The sequence below is a fragment of the Juglans regia genome, chromosome 11, assembly GCF_001411555.2.
Source record: "Juglans regia cultivar Chandler chromosome 11, Walnut 2.0, whole genome shotgun sequence".
NCBI lineage: Eukaryota > Viridiplantae > Streptophyta > Magnoliopsida > Fagales > Juglandaceae > Juglans > Juglans regia.
In genome coordinates this window covers 22,710,385-22,738,080 of record NC_049911.1, presented here as the reverse complement: position 1 = coordinate 22,738,080, position 27,696 = coordinate 22,710,385, and the positions used below count along the sequence as shown (strand labels likewise).

The 27,696-nt window shown below is 35.1% G+C and overlaps 2 protein-coding genes across 2 annotated transcripts; both read left to right on the top strand.

Moving 5' to 3' along the window:
• Window positions 1–8,166: 8,166 nt before the first annotated feature.
• Window positions 8,167–12,906, top strand: LOC109010922 (apoptosis-enhancing nuclease). The gene is made up of 7 exons (XM_018991889.2): window positions 8,167–8,389; window positions 9,076–9,227; window positions 9,338–9,471; window positions 9,697–9,902; window positions 9,996–10,202; window positions 11,770–11,850; window positions 12,543–12,906. Exons 1-7 carry the CDS (start codon window positions 8,343–8,345, stop codon window positions 12,790–12,792), a joined length of 1,077 nt encoding a protein of 358 aa, XP_018847434.2. The 5' UTR covers window positions 8,167–8,342; the 3' UTR covers window positions 12,793–12,906.
• An 867-nt stretch (window positions 12,907–13,773) lies between these two features.
• Window positions 13,774–19,950, top strand: LOC109010921 (protein PALE CRESS, chloroplastic). Its single transcript, XM_018991888.2, has 7 exons — window positions 13,774–13,908; window positions 14,020–14,087; window positions 14,797–14,991; window positions 15,317–15,403; window positions 16,887–16,937; window positions 17,693–17,872; window positions 19,467–19,950. The coding sequence occupies exons 1-7, from the start codon at window positions 13,779–13,781 to the stop codon at window positions 19,698–19,700; spliced, it is 945 nt and encodes a 314-aa protein (XP_018847433.2). The 5' UTR covers window positions 13,774–13,778; the 3' UTR covers window positions 19,701–19,950.
• Window positions 19,951–27,696: the final 7,746 nt, after the last annotated feature.

The following is a 27,696-nucleotide window of genomic DNA, read 5'->3' as shown; positions in this document are numbered from 1 at the left end:
CTTTCTTTATTACTTTTTTCTCTCACTTTCATTTACAAATTTAACTACTCAATATTTTTTCTTATGTTTTGAACTATTACTTTAGTGAATATTTTAAATCAAATTTTAATTATTTTTAAAATTTTTAAAATTATTTTATATTTTTTATATTTGTTGTAGTTATTTAAATTATTTTTAAAATTATTATTTAAAATTATAACAAATATGAGTATGAAAGAAAGTATAGATGGTTGGAAGAAGAATTAATTTAATTAAAATGAATAAAATATTGATAAAAGTGATTTAGGGGATGAATAGTAATTCTCCAAATATGGAGAACAACTATTCATTCTCTAAATCTTTTCCCTAAAATAAGAATCCGGATGGAATGGGATTTTGAGAGCATTCACTAAATTTTTCCTCAAATTATAAGAAAAATAGGTTATAAGGAATCCAATAGGAATGCTATGATATGTTAAATTGTAAAATTATATTTATTGTAAAGTAAATTTAACGTATCATATAAAATTATATTAATTTATAGATTTACTTCTCATAAAATAAATAGAGGACTGCTACATCTACAAAGAAATTACATAAAAATAATCCTATAAACTGACGTAATTTTATTTGATCCGTTAGATCTATTTTTTAATAAAAATAACTTTATAATCTGACGAACCAAAAGAAAAATGTAGGATGAAAATATCAATCTATAACAAAAGGAAAATAGGATGAAAATATTGCAAGTTGACATCAGTTTCCCGTTCAAAATGTAGGTACTACCTATGAAAGTTGGGACTTTGCCCCCACATATAATAGCATCCATACAAGCTGGAAGTTGAGGGGGCATCGAACCAGACATGTATATTTACTTAATGATTAAAGAAATATTTTTCATAAGTTTGTGATTTTTTTCTTTTTTAAAAAAAAAAAAAGTTTAAGAGGTTTAAAAAAATATTTGAAAAAAATACAAAAAAAAAAGATTTTACACAGTCGATAGAAATTCTCGATGAATTTCTTATGTGGCATAGCGTGGCTGAAAGGCCAATTTGGATGGGAAAGGAATGTTAATGGAGACAGGATGTTTGAGAGAAAATGATAAAAGATGAGTGATAATCCGTGTTGATCATCATCTCATGTCAACTCCAAACAATTCTCTCATTGCTTTGTGATAAATGCAAGGTTGTTTGAAAAGTTATTTTATTAAAGGAGAAAATTCACGAATTTTTACTGACAATAAGAAATAATAATAATCCTCTTTGAAAAATATATATTTTCTTTTTTTAAAAAAATAACAGTTGCAGTCGTGAGTTCATAACCGTCGTGCAATTATTTTAAAAAAAGTGAATAAATACGAGATTCATATAAAAAAATTAAGTTTTAAATAATGAATTTCACTCTTTTTTAAAATGACTATACGTCATTTGCATACTCTACCTTTACATGTAGCATTACTCTTTCTTTAATTCGGTCAAAAATATTGTAAAGTGGGATGTACTCTTTGGCAATTAAAAATATTATGTGGTGTACGAGTCATGTGTTCTTTCATCTTTTAGCAATTAAAAAATATATATTATTTTATTATTAAATCCATATGTAGAGTATATTATCCACATTATTTAAATGGTAAGATTTGATTTATAAGATTTAAATTTTAAATTTTATTTTTTAAATCAAATTATATCATGTAAGCAACAAACCAACTTAATAATATAATTTTTCAAGAAAAAAATTATTCGATTATGAAGTTAGTGTGTAGAGCAGTATATCATTTACATTACTTAAATGATAATATTTGATTTGTAATATTTAAATTTTAAAAATTATCTTTCAAATAAAATTATACCATGTAAATACGTTAATATGTGTATTATACATACCGAGTTGTAAATAGAATTTCTAGAGAAAAAAAATAACACAAATCTAATGGGATTTCTTGTACCATTATCAATGACGTCATTGCTAAAAGCTTATAACCGTTGTTACTCTCCTTATGATATCTTATAATCTAATTTGTATAATTATACTTAAATTCAATTTCTTTGTAGAAATGGATTTTGATCTATTTTTTATTTTTATTTATTTTTAAATATTTCAATATAATTAAGTTATATATATTTTTTTTATAAAAAACAAGAAAAAAAAAGTATGAGATTATGATATTAAAATTACTTTTGGGCCTCATATTAACAGTAATCGACTTAAGAAATAAATCAATTGGCCCAATGGACTCGTTTGGACCTTGGTAACGGTACTTATTGAGACATTACGCAGGACAAAAAACTCCTAAATTGTTTTTTTTTTTTTTGAAACAAAAAGTCCTTCATTGTTGTTGTATCGACTTTAATTTTAAAGAGGAACTTGTACAGGCAAATAATAGTTGACTTGATTAAATTAGGAGAAACGTTGCGGGATGGTTTGGCTATCTGGGTCCGACCAAGCTTGCTACACAATAGACTAATTAGATCTCACCACACAGAATCACCACACGCAAGACTAAGCTCTTCCTCATTTCATCTCTCCTAGCCTCTTCCTCATTTCGTCTTTGTCTAGGTCTCTTTGCATTGCCACCAAGTCTGCCACCCCCCTTTGCCATTTCCCAACCCCCTCTCCAGGAATTGCACAACCCCTCTCCATAAATCGCACAACCTACTCTCAGCAGGGAACCCCACTCTTGCACGGCTACCTTTGCACTCCGTCTCCACCCACTTCGTCTATCTCCCCTTCATCTCTAGTGACCCACTCCGTATAATGCCCCTTCTCTTCCGCTTTCCACGCCTTCATCTTCTTACTTTGCTTTCCGCTTGAACCAAATCTAGTTGAAGATTTATCGCGACAGTCTCCACTAGAAGGCACCACTGCAGTTGTAAGAGAATGGCGGCCTCTTCATTGCAACTATACATGCATGTGTGTGCGCGATTCTATTTTCTTTCACCTTTCTTTACATTAAATGCTCTAGTAAATATATATAAATTCACTCTTTTTTTATTTTCTTCCTTCAATGTTGCCTTTAATCTTTCCTTTTCTTTTTGCTTTTTCAATTGTTCATATGCATCACAACAATTATGGGTGGAGGATTTTAATGGAGGAGAAATAGGTCTTGAGCCATGGAGTATATAAAGGAGAATTAAGAAAATGAGAGAGGATTATTCGTGAGGGAGAGGGGGCACGCAGGATTCATTCGGGGGGAGAAAAAGATGAGAGAGAGAGAGGACATATCCAGATGGAAGATAGAGTGGGAAGGAAGGAAGGAGAGAGAGAGTGTGTGTGTGTGTGTGTGTGTGTGTGTCTGGGTTGAGCGCTGTCAGGGATGAGTGTGGGGTGAGATTTCGTTCGGGTTGGATCTCTTGGAAGTAGGGGTGCTACCCGCCCCCGCGTACCCCATCCGTTCGTCGGGGTGCAGGGGTGGACCCCCATCCGTCCCCCCCCCCCTATTGGGCCTTTGGCCCAGGTAATTTTTCTGGGCCCTAAATGGCCCAGAATCTATTTTTAGGCCACTTTGGGTCCATAATCCATTTTTGGGCCCATGATTTAACTAAAATAAATAAATATATTTAAAAATTGAAAACAAATATACATATATAGATAGAACTATTAACTATATACTAAATCTCAAATATTAACTAATTAAGTAATAATCATCACTAAGGCACTAAACTATTACAATTTACAATTTACAATTATACAAATTAAAACTCTAAGAGAACTAATAAACTTAAACTATTACAATATTACAAACTCCACTAAAATTATTAAATATTACAAATTGTACTATTAACTATTGTAACAACATTATACTTAATTGTAAATTAACAATAATAACTCATAATTTTTCAATTTGATCAATTTGAGATGGCGCTGTGGCGGTGAGTTCACTGAGTGGTGAGTTGTGTCGACTACTGTGAGACTGAAAATAAAGATCATAAATGTTAATAAGTTATAAAACCCGAAATATTAATAAGTTAAAAATAAAACAAATTAGAATTATAAAATTATAAAATGAAACAAAAATTTAAAATATTAAAATATTAAAATATAAAATATTGAAAGTACTAACCATGAACCAAGATAAGATTGAGATTGGGCAATTAGAATTTGAGATGAAGATGAGATAGATGAGCATAGATCGGTCATTAGGATTCGGCATATGTATAATTGTATATTGAGAATATAAAAACTAAAATAAAAGCAAGCAAAATAATTAGATACTAAAATGTGATATAAAATTATAAATGCAAAAAACAAATAAAGGACAAATTGTGCAAACTATGGCAATGGTGGGTCCAATACAAAGTCATACTGCATCGGAGGTAGCTGTAGACGTCGTCTCATGTATCATAATAACAATAAAATTTAAAATAAAATTACTGAATATCAATTAAATGAAAATAAATAAATTAATAAGAAATTAAAAAATTAAATTAAAATAAATACCAGATCCATGCTGAGCACCACCCTTCTCCTCGACGTTGGTCTCCTCATACTCAAGAACATATAGAATATGAATTGGAGTTCTCTTGATCCAATTCTGCGTATAAATCAAAGCCTCCACATTGGTAGGAGCTAATGAACTCCGAAATGAATCTAATACGGAGCTAAAGGCCGACTCTAAGGCTACGGTGCTAACAGGGATGACCAAAAGACTGCGGGCTATCTCTCCAAGGATGGGATACTTTACGGCATTCACCTTCTACCAATTTAATATATCGAAATCTCGTGAAAATGGTATTACCTCCGCTGTTAAGTATCTGTCTATCTCTGATTGAGCCTCTACATAACTCCGCATTAAGGGGGTCTGTTCAAACCACTCACCCCAGTCCAATCTACGTCTTTTCCCACTATCGACTTCTTGAACTAGTGTGGGGGTAGGTGTAGGTGCCGCAATATTATCACCCCGCAGGACGATAAACTCATCAAATAATCTACAAAGGGTTTCCCGAACCCTTGCTACAATAAGCTATGCCCATGCTTGCCCCTACGCAAAGCCCAATCCAAATATCATGACATACACCTTAAACCTCGGGTCAAGGACGACAGCTATATATAACAAAATATTAGTTCTAGTAAAATCTCCCTAATACTTGTCGTACTTTGACCTCATAACCAATGCCATCTCCCACAACCTATAATGACCACCCGCGACCATGTCATCTAATTCTTCTTTTACCCTACATATTTGCTGATAGAATTGATGTGATGTAGAGTACAAAATTCCATATATCGTCATGGTGACCTCATAAAAAAACTTAGAAAACTCTACAAAAATAGATACAATCTCCGAATCATCATCTACGGGTTTTCCCAATCCCCTGTGTTCATCAAAGTATTTAACATATTTAATGTCTTCATCACCCAATAGTGCAAATGCTAGCCTATATTTTTGAGTCGCCTCCAATATAAAAAATGTTGAGTTCCATTGTGTAGGCATATTAGTACAAAGACCCTTCTTGGATGTTAGGTCCACAGACCTTGAAGCAATCTTGAATTTCTCCAACCTCGAAGGAGAAGATCTTACCCATGTCACAGCAGTCCTGACTCAAGCAATCGAGTCATGAAGATCCCTCAAACCATCAGTAACAATAAGATTCAGAATATGTGCCGTACATCTCACATGCAGACACTTACCACCTAAGATTGTCTTATTTGCCTCTCTAAGATATGTCTTCAGATGTCCCAATGCGACATCATTAGATGAGACATTATCAACTGTGACAGTAAGAACTCAGGTCAACCCTCCTTTATTACGGCCTCTAAGGCATTTCCAATTGTCTCATCCTTATGATTGGTGATTTGACAAAATTTTATAATTTTCTTATGCAATGTCCAATTACAATCAACAAAATGCACAGTTAAAGACATATAATTAAAATTTTGGACTGATGTCCAAGTATCATTTGTAAGGCAAACAAAATGACCGGCCAATTCACCCCTCAACTTCTCTTTTTCAGACAAAATTTTTTTTTTACATCTTTTGCCACCGTGTAACGAGAAGGAATATTAAACTTTGGTTTTAAGTAGCGAGTAAACGCTTGGAACCTTTTCCCATCAACAACTTGAAAATGTAGTTCGTCCATGATGACCATACGAGTTAGGTGTCTTCTACACTCATCGAGATCATACTTAGTATACCCTCTCAAAGTTGCACCCCCACTAGTCCCATCCGCCATTTTTGAAGTCCAATTTTTAGCCCAGATTGGCTCTTCTCTTGTGATCTTAATATTAGACTTTTTTTGTATTACTCTTCTAAGTGCACATTTAATTGTGAGGTGTCATGTTTCCTATAATGACATCCATAGATTTTTTCACAATAGTTATACTTGGCTTGTGGGTTATTGGAGTCACCACCCTCTAGTTTGGTAAAATAAATTCAAACTATAGAATCATGTTTCTTGTTGGGCTTGAGGGCGGGTAAGGTGTCATAGGGGTAGGTGTTGGGCCAAGGGTAGGGGTAGGAGTAAAAGTAGGAGTAGGGGTAGGTGTAGGGGTAGGGGTACCCTGGGCATAGAAAGGAGAGTTCGCACTAGAATCTGCTGACATATCCATGAACTCAAGCAAAAATGAAATATGAAATTAAAACAAACATAGCAGCATGTCAAACAATTAACATCCAAGCATTAACATATATATTGAAAGTTGGAAGATCAAACATCAAACATAAAAAAAAAAATGAAATACCTAATTAAAATGTGTTATAAAAGTTGTAAAAAAAATAAAATACCCAATTAAAATTAGTTATAAAAGTTGTAAATACCCAATTAAAATGGGTTATAAAAGTTGTTAATGATCATATCTTATCCCACATTAATGTAAATCTTTGAAATTTCGTTAATAGCTTAAAGTGTAAATTGATAATTTTGGTAAAAAACTAAGAAAGTATTGATAGTAATTGGAATATATAATATATATTTTTTAACCTAAGATTAGTTTATTACCATCAGTTTAATAGCTCAAAATTTAGGATTGATAGTAATTGGAACCCTAATCTGAAACCTTAAAATAATTTAGGGTATTTCGAAAAAAATGAAAAAAAAAAACTAATCACGAGAGATTCACACACGAACACACTGTACACATTGTTCATCAACCATTCAAACCAGTGAACCACATGCACAATCAAGTCTCCACATCACCCAATTCACAAAATCACATCCTCCATCTCCGATGAAATCCCATCATTCTTCTAATCTCCATTCCATAAAATAAATATCACAAAGAATTGTAGTAGATTTAGGATTTCTTACCTTCGGTGACAGAGATGAAGATAGAATCACGGAAGGTTGCGGCGACGGCTACGGTTACGGTGAGTGAGTGAGAGAGAGAGAGAGAGAGAGAGAGAGAGAGTGGGAGGGTGATCTTGGGGGAGGGGAGAACAAAACGGCGTTGTTTCGTTATGGATATATTTATAAAAAAAAACCATGCCTGGTTTTTTTTTTAATATATATATATATATACTTATATATATAATATGGGCGGGATGGGGGATTTGCGGGGCGGGGTTTGCCCCTATCCCTCCCCCACCCCCCGCATCTGAAGGACTGGGTGCTCTGCCCCGTTGAAAGGGGGCGGATCTGTCCTCGCTACCTACCCGTACCTGGAAGAAGACGGAGTGATGGAGGGGTTGTATGTTTCTTTGATAAAGTGTATGCAAGTGTAGAGTAAACACTAGAAAGTGCACAACCATTGAAGAGCTACTTAATAAGGGGGAGCAGCTGGACCGCTCCCCAGCTTTTCTCTAAAATTAGTATGTCTTTGCAGTTTTGTATTCTTATTAAGTACTTTTATTAATTTGTCTTACTATTATCATACACTACAAACTGCTTATATGATATAATATAAAATTCAAATAATAAAATTTGATATGTTAAAATTTAAATTTTAAAATTTACTTTTTAAATTAAATCATGCAGATAAACAGTGTGTGGTGTAGAGGTTTAAAAATAGAATAATTCAAAAAATTAACAGCGACATTGATAGCTGATGCCACATGTTAATCTTTAATTGGCTAATGTAAGTATTGATGTCACACATTAGCTAGTAAAAATTGGCATGTAACTTTCCGTTAAAGGTATAAAATGACGGAGGTAATTAATTACGAATTTTATAAAATTTAAAAACTATTCTCAAATTATGAAAATGTACAAACTTCATGTACTGGTTTTCCAAAGCTTTATCAAAAGTTTGATTCGACACGGTCGAGTTAACAACTGGAAATTAGTCGCCGCTACAACGAGGCCTCTGATAATTCCGACATTCAGAGAATCAAACTTCACCTACATTTCGTGCTCTTATTTGTATAATTGTATTCTTCCGCCCGATTCTCACATAGCAATTACCCGCCATCTTTGGATTCTACAATCTGCATGGACTCCGAAGCAGCAGCAGACTTTTCCAAAACCCTAACTACAAGGTCCCGACTCCCTTTTCTCTCTTCCTCTTTCTCTCACACTTCTATTTTCGCTATTAGTGAGGTTTCTGCGGCAGTTTATAGCATGTATTTCAAAATGGGTGTGGTTGGTTGCTGGGAAAACTCTGAGTACAAATGGAAAGCTTGAGTTTTGATCTTCTTTGTTTTTGGGTGGGGTTCTATCAATTTGTTGGTTTGTTTGTTGCAAATGTTTTTATTGCCTTTGTTCGAGCAATGTTAGGATTTGAACAATATTTTCAATATTAAAAAGCTCACCTTGCTCTGTCCATTCATGCAATCGGATTGTGGTGAATAACTTATACTCGTTGATTTGTAACACAGTACCCCGGAGGTTTGTAACTGAACCTTGAATCTCTGGCTTCTCTTGTCCTAGTCCGGTTTCTAGAACCATTCTTTTTCCAATACTTCCTTACATGGAATACAGAATTAGAAAGTATCATACTACTCAAAGCCTTCCGCCTTCTCATGTTATTGAACCCTGACATGCCTTATTTTAATAATGTACTTGGTATTGAACAAGGAAGGATAACAATAGTGCAACTGACGTACTGTCTAATTCAATGATACACGTTAACGTTATGACTCTGAGGTTGTTTCTGTTTTGTCACTGTAATATATAGTCGTGGCTCCAAATTCTTGAAGCATTTTTTTAATGTATTTATTGACAGGCATAAATGTCCTGCATGCTACAAACAATATAAGAAAAAGGGCCATCTTGTCGAGCACATGAAGATCTCAAACCATTCAGTTCATGAGCCTAGATGTGGGGTGTGTCAAAAGCACTGCAAATCTTTTGAATCACTTAGGGAACATGTTATCGGTGGGATATTATTCCATATTCATTCTGATTAAAGTATTGCATATTTGTTTTGATTCATCTTTTAAATTGTTTATCTCAAGTTTTTTTCTTAAATATTCTTTATTGTATAGGTCCATTGCCAAAAGCAATTTGTTCAAAGATTTTCTCTGAACAGGGCTGTGATCTTTGCTTGAGAGTTTTTGATAGCCCCAGTTCTCTCAGCGAGCATAAGAGAAGCTGTTGTGTCTCTCCACCTACTCCAATAGTATGTTGATTGGTGATTTCTGTTTGTATACATCCTGTGTACTTGGGATTCACCTATTTTCTTCATTCAATGAAATTTTATTTACCTATAAAAGAAAAGTATGGTGATTAGTGAGAACTTCAAGCACCCCATGCAAAAACTGATGTTATCAATCAAAGAAACTCAGCAGAAACTGTATCTAGACATGAAAGCTTTTCTTATAAAACTTGGGTTGAACTGTTGCAGGGAACAGTGAAAATGCTGTATTCAGACTCAAATTTTGTAAACCAAAATTGCAGAGTTCCTGAAGCAATTGCTATAGATTGTGAAATGGTTGGTGGTGGAAGTGATGGATCACTTGACCTTTGTGCTAGCGTTTGCCTGATTGACGAAGATGAGAATGTAATTTTGCACACTTATGTGCGTCCCCAAATCCCAATCACTACTTATAGGTGCTTATGTGCTTTATGCCGTCTTAGTTTTAGAAGAATTATCTCGAATGTACCTTCTAATCATTCACCTATCATGCCATAAATGTTTGTCAGATTTGAAATAACTGGGTTAACAGAAGAGCATCTAAGAGATGCCTTGCCACTTAATGTAGTTCGAGAAAAGATTTTGCAAATTTTGTACAATGCAGAGCCCACGGGAAGGGAAAGGTTGAACGGTGGAAAGGCTAGGCTTCTTGTTGGGCATGCATTAGAGCATGATTTGGATTGCTTGGGAATGACTTATCCCGATCATCTGCTGAGGTATTAGAAATTCTTTCTAGATTCCACAAGTACTTAATACAAGGACATGTTAAAATTTAATCTTGAAAAATATCCATGATGAGTATAATGAAATGGAAGCCTAAAACCAGGACAGATTGAGGCATTTCCATGTGTTGCAATAATCAAGAAAGATTTTTTTTTTAATAAAATGAACAAAATGACATTTGAAACACTACTCATATTACACCATTGATGTAAAAAAAATGCAAAAATTGCTTGTACTTATTTTAATTAGATTTTTCTTTATGAGTAATGTAAATGTTACTAAGCACAAAGGGGTGCAACTTGAGTACATAGGAAGTATCTAAAAGGATACACTCAACTAGTAATAAGAAGAAAAACAACAATATTCCTTATGTTCAAATAAGCTGAAGAATTGTGAGCTATTGTGAGCAGGCATCCAAGAAGAGGGGTCGTTGAAAATTATGGCCTCTAATTCTAACACTATCCTCTCATGGTCTTCAAAGTTTGAGCATTATGTTCTTGCCAAACTTTATTGTGTTTTTTCACCTTATTAAATCAAGAAAAATTCTAAACATAAGCCCCACACCCTGCACACCCACTTAAAAACATGTGATTTTACTTTTTTATCCTCATATTTCATATTGAATTCAATATGAAATATGAGGATAAAAAAGTAAAATCACATGTTTTTAAGTGGGTGTGCAGGGTGTGGGGCTTATGTGTAGCACAACTCTTAAATCAAATACTTTATTTTTTTGTCATTCATCCCCCATGTCACCACTGTATTCTGCTAGTTTTGAATGAAACTCCAATCATGTCATACTTTGATCCAAGATGATCATATGCAACTGAGATGTGTAGTCCATAACTTATCTGCTACATCTTACGAAGTACCTTGTATGAGACTGTTTAATTATTTATAATTTTCTTTTTTTTTTTTGTAAAATTGTTTCATCATCTTTATGATCTATTCAAATTGAGCAATCTTGATTCTCTTGGCATTTAATAGCTCTCTCTCTCTGTCTCTCTCTCTCCCAGTGTCACCATAGGGATTTGGACAGTAACAATATTGGAATTAGTTATATGGACCCCAAGTCTGATAAAGACTGGATTTGCGCCTCCAATTTCAGCAGAAAACATCATGAACTTATATATTTTTGTTTTCAAATGTTTCCAGATGCATCTTAAATGCGTGTTAGGATCAGAGAATGATATGCAAGTATTATTTTTTTTCTCCTTTGTAGAAATTATCTGTAGTTTGTCTGTTGAAATGTATTTGTGAAATGTATGTTTCACTCATCAGGTCAGCCAAACCTAAGAAGTGTTGGCATTGACCATTGTAAATATTTGGAGAAACTAGTAGTTTAATCATATATATTCTATTTAGGCTGAAAAGTTCTGCCTGAAGATAAAAATTTCTGAATCATAACTTCCACGTTTTGGATGGTAAAGTGGAACGTATTTATGCTTTTATACTTTGATGTGAACCTAATTTTTATTTGAGTGAAGCTTTCTGTGTAGAAATCTACCTCAATTTTGTTCTCAACAGATACCTTTCCTTTTTGTTTGCATTCTAATGCAGGGATTCAGCAAAATACTACCCATTGATGAAAACAAATCTTGTTAGCCACTCTCTCAAATACCTCATCCGTACATATCTGGGGCAAGTTCTTGTCCTCTTTTTTGTTTTATTTTTTTATTTGTTTGTGCTCTCGAGTTTTCTTTGGATTCTCTTAAAATTACTTTAGATTGCGGATGGTTTTTATCCAAAGAAACTTGGTCCTATGGCTTGGTATTGTGCTCATGGTAAATTCTTCTTCTCTTGAACCATAAAGATTTAAATTTGACTTCATAAAATTTGTGAAGTCATTATTTATGGTGGAAATGACAAATTTGGCATGTTTTCCTCCATGGAACATTAGATGTCACTCTCTTAGTTTTGTTGCTTTTGGGAATTGTTTTCAGTTTGTCTATCATAAACTTTATTTTCCAATATAAAGCCGAGTGAATGGAAACATATTATCAGAACAACCAAGAGGGACCTCGAGAAAGGATAAAGAAAGACTCGTTAAATACACACACGTTTATGTAGTAAACATCAAATTTAGACTTGTTTAGGTCGTAGTTCTTAGAATCTTCATCGAGCATACTTCATTGGGTTGTGAACTTGTGAGTGATTGCAGTTTTGTTTTAGAGAAGTCAACTATATAAAATAGTTTGCTCTTGTTCTGTTCATCTATTCCTAAAGCTGTGGGACTTGGCATAGAAGTCCTGCTCTAATTTACTTGGAAAAGTGGTGCTGACTATGTAAGTGCTTTAGTTAATATTTAGGGTCACAAGGTTTTGGTTTCACAGGTACGATATCCAGGCTGGTGTTCATGATCCATATGAAGATTGTGTGTCTGTGATGCGGCTCTACAAGAGAATGCGTAGCCTAAATCATCAGCAAGATGGTATTGAGATATCAACTGCTGCTTACCATTCCCAAAACACTATCAGCAACTATGGTTCCTTTAAAGCCGAGGAACTTGAGCAGATGACTGCAGATGAGCTTTATGAGATTTCACAACCAAACTATAGGTGCTGGTGTCTGGACTCAAAGTGAAGCAATGCCAGCCTTAGCAACTGATTTCTTTCTTCATCCATATGGCCTTATAATCTTCTCTGAGAATGGAAGGTTATAATTTTGTAGCTGGCGTTGGAGAGGCAATATAGTTTTAAAAATACTATACTTCCATATATATATATATATATATATATATATATATATATATATATTGTTGTTGGTATTTCCTTTGTCTTTTTTGGCTTGAAATTTTGAGGGAAAAGGGTGCCTTCAAGTTTTATGCGACTTTCTTTAGCATCTTTGATACTTTCAACTGGAAAAATGAAGAATATTACACTGCCTACTTCTACGGCATTTCAACCACGTGTCTTTAACAATTTCTTGGGCTACATGAACATCCCACTCCCCGAATATGGTAAACATATTTCTAGCCATGAAAAAAATTAAAAATTAAAAAACTAAACAAATCTTCAATCACGACTATTTATTAAATGAATTCAATTTGAGTCTTATGATTCATTTAAAAACTTTTTTTTTAATTTAAAACTGTATTTAAGATGGTATATTTCAACCCACAGTACTAAAAATCAGATTTGGATCTTCTAAAAATACTATGAGATGTATTTGTAATGTTAAATACAGTCGTAGAGTGTACAAGCGCAATGTAATCATTTTAAAAAAAAATGTAGTCTACTATTAAAAAATTAATTTTTTTATCACGTGGATATCATATTTTCTTACTTTCTCAAAAGGATTATGTGATGCTTGCGCATTCCACCACTGCAAATATAATTTTCTCTTGATTTATTTCTCATTTTAAACTTTAAAATTCTGTCAGCAGATCCAAATCCCTAAAAAGCCACCTTCGGCAGTCATTTATTCCCAGAGGCCAACGGCCCAAAACCAAACCGAGTGTCGAAAAGCTCTCTTGCTTTCTTTCTAGGCCCAAGTAGTAATTGCTGCACTATTCTAAGTATAAATATATCCCCGGCTGTCTTTGGGTATTTATCTCTTAAAGAGTGAAAATGGAGGCAAAGGTGTTGAAGCTAACGTGCTTACTTCCCCCGCCATTACCAACTCACTCCGCAGTGCTCGCTAGGCTTCCAGTGCTTCCATTCCCTTATCCTTTTAAACCCAAGTACTCATCCCTCTCAGGTTAGTTCCCAGCACCACAGATACCTTTTACCCTTTTAAAGTCTAGTATTTGCTAATCTCTTAGAAGTTTTTTCTTTCCTCCCTCTTTTTTTGTTGGGATTCGGTAACCAGTTCTGAGGAGGAGCGTGAGCAAAGATGAACCGCTCATAGATGGGCTTCCGAAGGAGTATTATGATGATGTATGTAGCCTTTGATATAAGCTATGACTTGCTTTGCACCTTTTGCTTAATTGGGTGTCTCTTCTTTTCTTGTCTTTCCATATTCTTGATGATTATCGGTAATCTCCCTTTTTTTTTTTTTTTTTTCTCTTGAAGATTCGGCTGAATTCCTTGGATTTCTAAGATCGGTGTATCTTGTAGATTAGCTATATCTGCCACTGAATCATTAATTTGTAATATTTTTTGATATAATGCCTTTACAGCTAACAGATTGACCAATCTGAGTTTATGTTTCTGAAATTGCAATTGAAATGGAAGTTAAAGATGAGGCTCTTTTCATGGTCACCTATTATGAAATAAGAAAATCTTCCCATGTTACTACTTATAAGTTATATCATATATTGTTTTTTCCCATGTTAAATTTTTCCTATGTTTTTACTTTTTGTGTTCTTGATCTACGCCTATTTACTTGATTCAATAAAACTTTAGCTACCTATAAAAAAGGGTATTGATGTTAATATTTAATTCGTTAATTTGATGGATCGGCTGACCTAGCTTTATGGACTACTTAGATATTGATTTATGAATATTGGGGGCATAGTCTGAATTCTGCCTACAACAATGTTATGTAGCCTGAATATTAAACCTAATCTGTAATCCTTGTAATGTTGAAGTTGTGATATGTGTAATATACACTATTTGGAGTTGGCATTAACCTTCTCTAGGTTAGGAATGGCAAGCCCGGCAGCGGGGGAAGACAGAGGAGTTGCATAGAAGACGTCAAGAGGAAGATGAAGAAGAGGAGAGAAAGGTCCAAGAGTATCGTGAAATTGCCATGCGTTTGCAGGGATATCCGGAACAAGATGTCAAAAAAGCACGGAGATTAGTTTCAAGCTTCATCATAGCTGCTGAAGAAGTGGAAGAGGTAATCAGAAACTACATTAGCAATAGCCATTACTTCATGAATGGCTTAATTTGTCAAGAGATTCTGCCTCTAAAACTAGGAGAATATTTTCTTTCTACATTGTTTTTTGCACACATATAAGCATGTAGAAATTTTTTATGAGAGGAAATCCCCATTATCTTTGGTTGGTTTTCTTCACATAGTCATTACAATGAAAATTTTGTCTTCACTATAAGGACACTTCATCTCATTTCTGTCTGCCCACATGCATCTCTTTGGTAGCATGTTCATTAAATAATAAGTTATGTTGGATGGTTGTCACTGTGGAGCACTTTATTTTGTGCAGAAAATTGAGGAAGCTGCAGAGAGAGGAGAACTCACTGAACTTGTACTGATGGTCATATGGAATCGCCTTGATCTTGCTCGCCGAGATGTCAGTTGGTCTTTTGATGTCTTTTAAGATTTCTTTTCATCTTTTTTTTTTTTTTTTTTCCTAAAGCAATGCTACAACATTCATTTTTGTTTTTTCATAAGTAGGAAAGTTTATTCAGACATAAAATGGGTGTTTCTTCAGTACACAGGAAGTATACAAGAGATCCACCTAACTAGGAAATGGGAAAACTGCTAGCAAATCCTGAAAAGAAGAAACAGAAAAAGCTACATTGTTTTGGAGCACTATCCAATGAAAGAGGGTGTTAGGAAAAGATGTCTGCAGCTCCCACATTGATTTTAACACTCTTAAAACTATACTCATTTTTTCTCGCCAAGTACACCACAATAAGCAAGAGAGGATCATCCTTAAGCAAGAGCGGATCATCCTCCATAATAAATCACATTGATTGCTACTAAGTTGTCCTTTTTAACATGCTAACGATCCACCACTCGAGTAGCCATAGCTCAACCAATCCCAAATAGGCCAAAAACCATGACCTGTAAGGCGTTGGAAACCTTGCAATGCAGCTGAAGATGATCATCAACAGATTTCTCATTCTTCTTACACATGCAGCACTGGTTAATCACTGTGATGCCTGCTTCCTCATGTTGTCTGTGATAAGAATCTTCACTTGGGGGGTGGGGGCTAGTTCTCCAAGTAAGATTCCATAGGAAAGGTCTCTAGCCTTGAATGTCAATTCATCCAAGGATTTGTGGCATTCTTTCTTTGTGAAGTGACTTTTTAATGTGCCGATTTCAAAGTTTGCAATCCCAGTAACATTCAAATTAACATTTCTCTTTAGTTGGAGAAATGTTATTGCATTTTAGAATCAGTCTAACAAATCTCAAATATTTGTATATGATACAGTGCCACTTATTTTGTAAAGAAAGTTCGATTTTTCACAAAAGTTTGAAGATAACAATTTGTATCAAAGATTAAAATCTGGAATTTCTATATAGAAATCATGAACCTGAATACTATTTCTCTTATCCTATAGAAGTTGGTGATATGTGCCATTTCTTATGAGCGAAGCATCGTTATTGAATAAGGACTCTGATGACCAAAGCTGTTCTGTAACATATGATTGTTTTAACAAAGCGGTATTTAGATGTCATCTTCTTGGAGGCACTTATCAAAAAAAAAAAGATGTCATCTTCTTGGAGGCTTGTCACTTAGAAAGAACAAGATATCCCACCAATAGCTCAATAAAATAACCTTTATTTACTGATAAAAAATATATTTATTTATTTTTTGGTATGTAACCTGTATTTATATTTATAACAAATATATTTAGTAGGACTTACAAAAGGGAAATTTGGGAACTCCTTCATTCTTTTCAGTATATGGTTCTCCCTTGTCCTTTTTTTTTTGTGTGCAAATCTTACAACTAGAGTACGAGGTCAATAGAAATTTTGATATGATGTCTTCTCTCTCTCTCTCTCTCTCTCTAGTGTTGATTCCGATATTTCTCACACTTTTATAGGAGGAAAAGGATGCTATAAGAAGTCTTGATCTGTTATACAGAAGGGTTGAGGTATGTGCTTTGCTAAACTTCTCTTGAACTTCAGTGCAAGTCATCTTAAATTTTTTTAAGCCAATATGCAAAAGGTTTTGAACTTTCTTAAAATTTCTCAAGAACTTCAGTGTAAGTCAGCTTAAATTTTTTAAGACAATTGTAAAAGCAATTTTAGTTGTATACTTAATTTTCTTCTTCTAACATTTCTAATGCTGAATTTTTTCGCCTTGATAATATGTATTATCTCCTAATAAAATGCCTCTTTAAGTAATTTGTATCATCTGAATCTAAAAAACATGCGTGGCTTATCTTTCAATGGCTCCAATGGTGAAGGAGTCTATCTCTATGCCTATAATTTCCTTTTGTAAGAAAATGTCATATTTGGAAGTGAAGTACTATTAGGTGTCTTCCAATCTGATTTTTTATATTCGTTATTCTAATGAAGTTTACTGCATTTCTTAATCTGGTTTGTGTCATTAAGTCCTAATCAAAGTTCTGCCTTTCTTGTTTAGATATTTTGCAAGATTTTTCTTGAACTAGCAGTTGATTTGTAGAACTGGCTTGAAGCTCAAAATATCTTGGAGCTGAAACTAATTGATATACTTTTTCACATATTATCTGAGATCATGCTGATTTTAAGTTGAGTTCCAGACATGTTTATGTCCACCCTAGTACATCTTGTACCATAATAATCCTTTAGGCCCTCTCTTTTCATTTTCTATTTTTCTTCTTGGGGGAAAATTATAAAGATCTAAATTTACTTCGAATTTTAGACTGAGATTCTGAAAAGGGAGGCCACCCCTGCCATGAGACTGCTCAATGATCTTTTGAGTATCCATGATGAGTTTGGTGATGAAGGCTGGCTGAAGGAATGCAAAAAGCTCATGGTTGATACCTTTCCAAGAGAGGATCCGTTTAGCATTCTTGTTCCAGCTGGATTTGACATTGATAAGGTAACCTGCAAATATTCAAACCATTTATGGTTTTTATTGAATTACATGATAGACACAGCTACGAAGTGTGTTTCTTGCTGAACTCAAGGATCTGTTATAAGTTATAACGTCTTATACCTGCCCTACTCTTTTTCTTTTTTCTTTTTGGCTCTGGATGTCTGTTCTATGGTTTTAATCTCAACCATATGCTGCTCTTCCCTTATCAATGATACTAAAGAAATCTTTTTTTTACATGTATACAGTCACATGATTCTCTAAAATCTGCCACACTCTTTAGTGTATGCACAGTTGGAATCAGAAGTGGCACAAGCCGTATTGAGTCAGAACCATAGCCATCTCTCCATGTAGGGGCAAATGCATCAACTACTTATTTTATTAAAGCACAGAATGAGATATCAATAAGAATTGGTTTTGATTGTTTTTTGTTTTATTGGCACGGGGTGTCCGAGAACAAAGTTCCTACTTATCCCAGGGGTGCACTGGCCCGCAACAAGGAGTTTTCCGTAAGTGCACCTCAGATAATTCAAGGGGAAATTCCCTTAGTCCGATGGACCCAAGAAATTGTTTGAATAGGATTTGAACCTTAGACTTGGAAGGAGCAAACCATTAAGACCAAGGCCTTTGCCACCCGAGCCAACCTCTAGGAGTTTGGTTTTGATTGTTAATAACATGTAGAACATAACTAGACTAATTGGAGGAAAAAACAAATTTCTCTTTCGTTGGGTTGCATGTGGAGCCTGATTCATGAGCAGAAAAGGTGCAACTCGTGAGTTCACTCGACTGTCGCTTGACCTGGCGCTTGAGCGAAGCTCAACCCATGAGTTCGTAGGTTGAGTTTCGCTCGAGGTGTGCACAACAGTGGGCTCGAGCGAAGCTCCACCTGTGAGTTTGCTTGAGTCTTGCACGACAGTGGATTCAAGTGAGACACAAACTTTAGTGTTCGCTCGAGCTGTGCTCGACACACCGCTCCAGCCAATGTTTATTGGCTGTTTGCTCGAAGCGCGCTTGACACGCCGCTCGAGCGAACGACGTATTGTTTTGCCAATTGGGGTTTCTAGTGCCCTTTTTTATAAATATGTAATATTTTGATCTCTTTTACATGATTTTCAGTAGTTTTCAGAGTGAACAAAAGAGGCAAAGTGTGAGTGCATATTGTGAGGGAGAAAAAGCCCTAGAGAGTGTGAGTTGAGATTGTATGATTGTAATCTTCTCTGAATCAATAAAACTTTTGCAGCTCTGTGAACGTAGGCACGTTGCTGAATCACGTAAATTGTGTGGTGTAATTTTTTATCGTTGCTTTAATTTGTTTGCCATCGTTGGTGTGTGTTTTGTTCAACATCTTTCTGTTAGAGGGAAAACAAAAGCACAATTCTACACTTCTGATTCCATCCAAGTTAATAGAGCACTTTCCCAGTGGGAGACTATTTACTTTTTGGATAATATTAGGCATTCTGGGATTTTTCATTTAATTTTAGGTAAGCTACACATGTAACAAGATTTGATGCAAATGCTATATGATAATGATAAAATTAGTCTGTCATATAACTTTGTGACAGCTTTTATTTTTTATTTTTTTGTTTTGTTCTCTAAACAGCATCAAGGGCCAATTCGACCTCCACTTGAGGATGATGATACACTTTTGAGGGTAGACTTTGTTAGAGAGGTTGATGCGTTGCTTCAAGAGGTCCGGTGTGAACTAAGTGAAGCACAGAATGCACAAGGGTTTGATCCTGAATCTGTTGCAAGTCGGTTGAAGCAGCAGGAGAAAAAACAAACCATACGTCAAGTAGAAGCTCTTCTAGACCTGGCCATAAATTTGAAATGGTAGACATACCATATCCCTTCTTTGGCCATTTCCTCTAGTGGGAGAAAGAGGGGATGTGGATTTTTCTTTATTCTATTCCCCCCTTTCGTGTTTTTCTTTACTTAATATTTTTGTGGGGGGTGGATGTGGGGTGATGAATGGAAGTATAACATTACTCTCACTACTCTCACCTATAAAATCCACTGACAAAACCCACCGATTGAGTTTTTTTTTTTTTTTACTTAATGATCAAGGAAGTGTTTTTGTATTTTAACTTCCTCTCCCTCCTTCTCCAACCCTTCAAAACATCTCAACTCAAATTATTTTATTATTATTTACAGATCATTTCATCTCAATTCACTATCTAATTGAGGCCTAGTGTTTCATTTTTTCCATTACATCTAATTCACTAGAAAATAAGCCATTTTGGGCCCACTTACATTTCTGTAAGCTGCATGAGACAAAGATCATGCCAAAATTTTCAAGAACCCAGCAGTATTATTATATAATGTGTAAATGTGGTGCCGGCGAAAGAAAGCAATAGCATGGCGGGGAACCACGTTCCTAATGCTGTGATGCAACGAACTCATGCAATTGATCATTGAAAAAAATTATTTGTAAGCCTGAATACTCGGCAATCTTACGAAACATGTTTTTCCACTTACTATACAACCGGGTTTGAACATGTGCTGAAGTCCCGTCCATGTTCACAAATGTTAGATATATAATCATGAGTTGTGCAAGCGTCGTGCGTTCTTTTTAAAAAAGAGTTAGATCCACAAGTAAAAAATTAATTTTTTTTTATATAAATCTTATATTTATTTATTTTTTTCAAAATGAGTGTGCGATGTTTACGTACTTTATGATTGTAAATATTATTTTTTAAAATAAAATAATAATCTTAATGAAGAAATTAATTAATTTATATTTATATACACGGTTTTCAGCTTGCCATTTGCTTATCAGAGGGCATTCAATTTGTAACATTTTAGTTTCATTATCGCATTAAACTACAAACAAAGGACTCAACCGTTTTTTTTTTTTTTTTTTTAATTTTGTATATGACGGGAGAATTAACCACCCCACATCAAAGTCCTTAAGACTCACCAATGTAACCTAAACTCTCGGGAAGACAACACAATCTCTACATCTTCGTTTGGAGGAAGAGGTTTAGTCTTTTATTTATTTAATGACATCGGGTGTCCGAGATAGAGTGCCGATTAATTTCGAGAATACACAAACTTTAGGCAAAGAGATTTTCATAAGTGTACATCGGGTAATTTCAAGAAAAAATCTCACTCTGATGGCCTCAAGAGTGTGAACATGATGAGTTTCGAAATTAAGACGTCGACATATACTGCTCACCCCTAGATTATTGCATCATCCCTTAGGATTGGAAAAGGTTGGGTTACTTGGGTTGCTAGTTTCAAATAGAGCATAAATTGTCTCAAATACGAGAGAAAAAAACATATAAAATGGACCTATAACATTTATTCATGTCTGTGTAGATTTTTTGCAACTTGTTTGAATTTTCGTCTCATGTAAAATAGTTTTGAAAAAGAGAAATGATTTGCATAGTCTTAGGGTGTGTAACCCTCATGAACACTTAAGTTGTTTTATACCCAGTTGAAATATGCCGATACTACAGTTATACTTTAAAATAAATATGATTAAATTTCAAGTTTACAAAATGTAAATTTTCTTAAACTAGAATTTGTTAACTCACATTCATCTGAACTATACGACTAATTATCCGGGCCAGGTTTTTTCCCAGGTCGGTCCAAAACCTGGATAATCGAGTTTCGGCTCGTATAAGAAAACCTGGGTATACAGGGTTCGGGTATAGGGTTTAAATCTAGGTTTTGTGTTTGTACCCGGATTTTATAAGGAAAAAAATTTTAGAACATTTAGTATCCCCAGAGTTTCGACCGCTCCTCGCTCTCTCTCTCTAAACCAACAAAACCCTAGGTTCAAGTTTTGTAGTTGTCTCTCTCTCTCTCTCTCTCTTCTCTTGTTTCGAAACCCTAGCCTTCCAGCCATTCTTCCTTTGCCGACGAAGCTTCGTTGTCTCCATCTTCATGACTGTGTCTCTCCGCCAGTCGACGGCCTCTCCGTCGTTGATGTCAAGAACCCAAGGTTAGGTTCTCTCTCTCTCTCTCTCTCTCTCTCTTTCTCTCTGTGTGTGTTGATTTGGGTAAGTGTGCTTTTGCAAGTTTAGCCAAGCAAGGACTAGCTTCACTGCTAGCCTAGTGATCTACTTTTGACGACTCCAGGATGGTTTGTTTTCATCTCGTTCTGTGTTATGAGATCTACAACTTTGAGATAATGAGAAAAGGCTTGTCTTCTGTCAATTTTATTTTGTGTTTGTGTGTGTTTGTTTAAACTTAATATGAATGAGGAAGTAGAGCTTCTGTCTAATATATGACGTGAAAAAGGCTAAAACTAATGAGACCCAGATCTAGATTTTGCATTCTTCTGTTTTGTGAATGATGAATCATGATTCAGACCTAGGTCTGAGTTTACCCATATTTTGGGTTTGATTCTCAAGTTTTTTTATGCATTTTTTTTTTTGTGTTAGATTCATGTTTTGAAATATTCTTACCACAAATTAATTGATACGCTTTTACAGAAATGGAGAGTTGGGGAAGAGATACGAGAAAGAGATACTGTTGTGTTATAGGCGCATAATAAAATAAATATTACATGTATAAAGAAGGATATAAAGCAACAATACAGTCTACGAATCTGATACAGTCTACCATTTTACAAGTATTACTTGATGTATTCTATGACTAGCTTTAACTTGGTTGGAACTTAACTTGTCAATGTGATTTCTTAGAGTTTTTGCTCATTGTTCTTGATTATTTGTGTTGTACCACAGTTAATGGTACATCAAAATAATATTATTTTGCTACTAGGCTGTCAAAAGGATGCTTAGAATTTGAGCTCTAGGTACTTTAGGTAGGTTTCTAATTCACACAGAAGTCGTTCTTCAAGGAAGAACATCTTGTTTTGGGTTGTTCATGTGACATGTAGATATTCTTAGATATATAAGATGGAGAGATTTATTACCAAATGAATGAAATACATTCAATTCATTTTCAGTGACTGGAATATTTATGGTCTGATGCACTATTTGATATTGCAGTTGCACAATAAAATAGCAACATGTTTTCCAAATCATGTCACTATTTGATATTGCAGTTTCATTTTAAGGGACATTTTAGGAAGTTGATTGCACATCTTGTCTGGTGTTAATTTTGAATGAAATACCTAGATTGAAGTAGTTTTATTGTTTGAGGCCATCTTGTCTTTTTTTTTTCTTCTTTTAAACCCACTTATAAACTGCAAAGTTTTAAAAATTGGTAAATACGTTTGGGTGGGTTGCAGTTTTTGAAATGCTAATTTCACATCTGGCAACCTGGTTCATGTTAGCTGCAGGTTATGCTTCTGGTTACTAGTCTTCTATATACTTTCCATATCTGCAGTTATATTGACATTCTTTATGGAATACACTATATATTCATTCCCCTCCCTTTTGACTAATTTAGGTTTTAATAAATTTTTCCTACATTTTCCTTTCATATTCACAATCGTAATCCTTTGAAGCATTGCTGAACATGGTGGCAACAAAATTATTGGGTAGTGGTTAGGGCTGTACAGAAAATTGCAAAACCGGCCGAGACCGACTCAGACCGACCGCCGGAGCTCGGAACCGGCCGAAACCGGCAGGGAATCGGTCGGCCGTCGGTGATAAATCATCAAAACCGGCGTCGGCCGGTTCGGTCGCGGTTTGAACCAACCAAAAACTGAAAAACCAGCCGACGCCGTATATATATATATATATTTTTTGAATATATTCATTTGATAAACGATGCCGTTTCACTTAAATAAGTGAAACGATGTCGTTTTTATCTTAAAGTTAGAAAAAAAAAATAAAGGGAACGGCGCCGTTTGGCATTTCCAACTAGGGCATATTGTCCCCGAGCTGGCCCTCCCCGAGTCCCCAGGTCCATTTCTCATCTCTAATCCTCTCCGCCTCCCTCAGTCCCTCTCTTAGACTCTCATTGAGTCATTCTGAGTCCCGACGATTTCGTCACTTCCACTTTCGGTGGGCAGTGACTCAGACCGACAGCGGTGAGTTCGTGAGTCGATTTCGACGATTTCAGCAATCGGATTCGGCTCTACTTCAGTGACTCAGTCCGTGAGTCCGTGACGCCGCATCGCCGTCCACGCCTCCAGCCACTCACGGCTCACCGACGCCCAGCGGTCCACCGTCCATTGTTGTTTTTAGGTATGATTTTGTTTTTTATTTATTTATTTATAAGTATTTTGTGAGATTTTATTTAGAACCCGAGAGACTCAGTATTTTGTTTTCTGATTTGGTATTTCAATCTAGGGTTAGGGATTGTGTTTGCTTTGTTTGAGATGATTGAAATAGTGAATATCATTTTGAGGAAGAATTGTGGTGATTTTTTTCGGCAGTGTGCAATGCCATTCACGGATTGATGTAATTTTGTTGAAAAAAAAATAATTTGTGATGTTTATTGAAAGTAAAATTTATGATGTGTTTATGTTATAAATAATTTGTGATGTTTATTGAAAGTAAAATAATTTGTGAGATTTATGAGCGATCTAAAATGTAGATTAGAATCTTAGATTTGTGATGTTTGCCACTTTGCAAACTAGCTGCTGTGTAATTAACAATTGTGGTGATTTTTTGTTCTTTCTTGTTTTTACATGTTAGATGGATTCTTCGTCAAGTCCAATTGATCTTGATTCGAACTCTCAAATACCAAAACCCCCGACTTCAAGTGCCCCTAATAGTAGTAATTGTCCACTTCCTAAGAAACGGAAGGGGAAGGATCCGTCAATTGTTTGGGATCATTTTACAAAAGTTGAGGGTTGTTCCGTAGATGATCCTAAGGCCAAGTGCAATTATTGTGGCAAGATATACACTTGCCACTCGAAGAGGAACGGAACTTCAACTATACAAAACCATCTACCTTCATGTCCCAAAAATCCTCATAAGCGTGGGCCTTTAGATAAATACCAAACAACATTGGCAGGTGAGGTATCCTCGGAGGGGTTTGGAGAGAGTGATAATTCTTTAAGAAATCTTGTAACTCATAAATATAGTGAGGAGGCTGTGAGGATGGCGCTTGCGGAGATGGTAATTCTCGATGAATTACCATTTAGAATTGTTGAAGGGCAAGGATTTAAGAAGATGGTTTGGTTGCTTGAACATAGATTTAAAGTGCCATGTCGAGTGACGGTTGCAAGAGATTGTATGAAACTATTTGCAGCTGAAAAAGCCAAACTTAAAAAGTTATTCAAAGATGGGGGAATGAGGATTTCATTAACTACCGATACGTGGACATCGGTACAAAATCTTAATTATATGTGTCTAACTGCCCATTTCATTGATAGTGATTGGAAATTACAGAAGAAAATTATAAATTTTTGTTTAATCCCTAATCATCGAGGGGATACCATTGGAAAATATGTTGAATCGTGCCTCCTTCATTGGGGCATTGATAAGATATTTACTGTTACTGTTGATAATGCTAGCTCAAATGATACTGCAATTGCATATTTGAGACATTTTTTGACGGAGAATATGTTGCAAGGGAAGTATATGCACATGAGATGTTGTGCTCATATTCTGAATCTTGTCGTGAATGAGGGTCTTAAGGATTGTGATGATGCCATTACAATGGTTAGAAATGCGGTTAGATATGTTCGCTCCTCCCCTGCAAGATTAGACAAGTTTAAGAGATGTGTAGAAAAAGAAAAAATTAATTGTAAAAAAATGTTGTGCCTTGATGTACAAACCCGATGGAATTCAACTTACATGATGTTGGAGGCTGCTGAAAAATTTGAAAAGGCTTTTAGGCGAATGGAGAGTGAGGACTACAATTTTCTTTCTTACTTTAAAGATGGAAACATTGGGCCTCCTAGAGCTGACGAGTGGGAGACAGTGCGGGTTTTTGTGAAATTTTTGAAGATGTTTTATGATGCTACTTGTCGATTTTCTGGTTCTTTACATGTCACGGCAAACACAAGTTTTTTGGAGATTTGTAGGCTCCAAAAAGAGTTGGTTAGACTGTGTGAGAGTCAGAATACTTGTTTGATGAGCATGGCCATAAGCATAAGAATGAAATTTGATAAGTATTGGGGTTCATTGGATAGATTGAATTTGTTGTTGTTGATTGCAGTTCTCCTTGATCCACGTAGTAAGTTGGGGCTTCTTACTTTTCACTTGAAAAAAATTTATGATCACAATTGGGCAGAAGATTTATTGTCGAGGGTGAGAGAATTATTATCAGACATGTATGAGGAGTATAATGCTACATTCAGTTCTTCCTCGAGTAGCAGAGAACATGTTTCCCCTCCGTCATCTGCACCTCCAGATGATGTTGAAGACAATCTTGAGTCACAACTTTTTATGAGTGGTTGCAAGCATCGACTGCCTCTGGATCTACATCTACCAAAACAGAGATTGATCGGTATTTATCAAATGCTTGTGAGACATTCAGTCAATCTTTTGATTTGTTGAATTGGTGGAAAGTGAATGAGCTTAACTATCCTATACTTGCGAGAATTGCACGAGACGTGTTAGCCATGCCTGTTTCCACGGTTGCATCAGAGTCCGCATTTAGTACGGGAGGTCGGGTACTTGATCCTTTTCGGAGTTCCTTGGCTCCAAGAACTGTTGAGGCACTTATTTGTACTCAGAATTGGTTGCGACATCCGTCAACGCCAATTGATATTCGAGACTCCATGGATAATGTTGAGAGCTTTGTAGTAGAATCTGGTAACGTGTTTTTAACTTTTTCTCATTCAATTCCATATTCATTTATTTTTATTATTTAATTTAATTTGTTTTCATTATCCTAATTTATTAATATTGATAATTTGATTATTTGGTGTTTTCTTATAGAGTTAGGAGCATCATACATCACAACTATTGATGATTGAAGAGTTGAAGACTGCAGACTGAAGAATGAAGATTTTTTGGGTTTTATTCAAAAACAATTGTTATTTGTTGCTTAAGACAATTTAATTTTGTTTGTAATGTGTATTAAACATCTAGTGGAGTTTTTTTATTTATCTAGTAATTAATAATTTAGTATATAAGATAATAAGACTATAAAATATAAGTAGTATATATGTAGTAGTTACTAGTTAATAGTTATTAGTTACTAATAATATATGCATGGCATGATTAAAATTAAAAAACAAATTGATTAAATTAATTAATTTTAAAAATTCTGCAAAAAAAAGTCTTTGTAGTAGATGATTTTGAATAACAAAATGAGCTTAAAAAGAGGTTGAATTGGGTCTTAAAATGGCCCAAATAGTGCCCAAACCGGCCCAAACACAGTGGCCCAAACCGACCCAAACCCGACAAACCGACCGTGAACCGGCCGGTAACCGAACCGGTCGGTTTCCATACACTGATTCGGTCGGGTTCGGCCGGTTTTGAGACCCCTCCAAAACCGACCGGTCGGTCTCGGTTTGGGCCCAAAACCGAACCGACCAGTCGGTTTTTCAGCTCTAGTAGTGGTTGTTGGAGTTTTGGCTACCTTGGTTCTCAAACTATCAATTTCTGGGGCATGGTTGATTTGAAGATCTAGACAAGGGAATGTATCATATGAACATGTAGGTGTTGTTGTTGTAACTCCTATTGTAATTGTGTTTTGTAATCTAATGAATAAATGCCAAACAATATAATATGTAGTGGATTGCATTGTATTGTATGTATTTTACAAGATGAATATTTTATTTTATTTTTTATTTTACATGCATTTAGCTAAGAAGTTAATTAGTTGTTTCTAGCTTTAGTTATTTTTTACATAAATTTACTTTTCCAGTTTGATAAATTTTTATTATATGTATAATGCATTTGTTTTGGATGTGTTTCACTGCCACCACCGAACGATCGCCTGCAACCAAAGAATAAAGTGGCTTAAGGGTTCGAGGGAACGCCTCTGATGCCTCCAAGGCTACACGGTCG

Bases quoted from the DNA above. Each gene is read 5' to 3' on its own strand.
- LOC109010922 (XM_018991889.2), top strand. From the start codon at position 8,343: ATGGACTCCGAAGCAGCAGCAGACTTTTCCAAAACCCTAACTACAAG. The intron at 8,390-9,075 runs GTCCCGACTCCC...ATTTATTGACAG, and splicing joins TCCAAAACCCTAACTACAAG to GCATAAATGTCCTGCATGCT. The intron at 11,851-12,542 runs GCAAGTTCTTGT...TTGGTTTCACAG, and splicing joins CTCATCCGTACATATCTGGG to GTACGATATCCAGGCTGGTG.
- LOC109010921 (XM_018991888.2), top strand. From the start codon at position 13,779: ATGGAGGCAAAGGTGTTGAAGCTAACGTGCTTACTTCCCCCGCCATTA. The intron at 15,404-16,886 runs GTCAGTTGGTCT...ACACTTTTATAG, and splicing joins TTGATCTTGCTCGCCGAGAT to GAGGAAAAGGATGCTATAAG. The intron at 17,873-19,466 runs GTAACCTGCAAA...TTCTCTAAACAG, and splicing joins CTGGATTTGACATTGATAAG to CATCAAGGGCCAATTCGACC.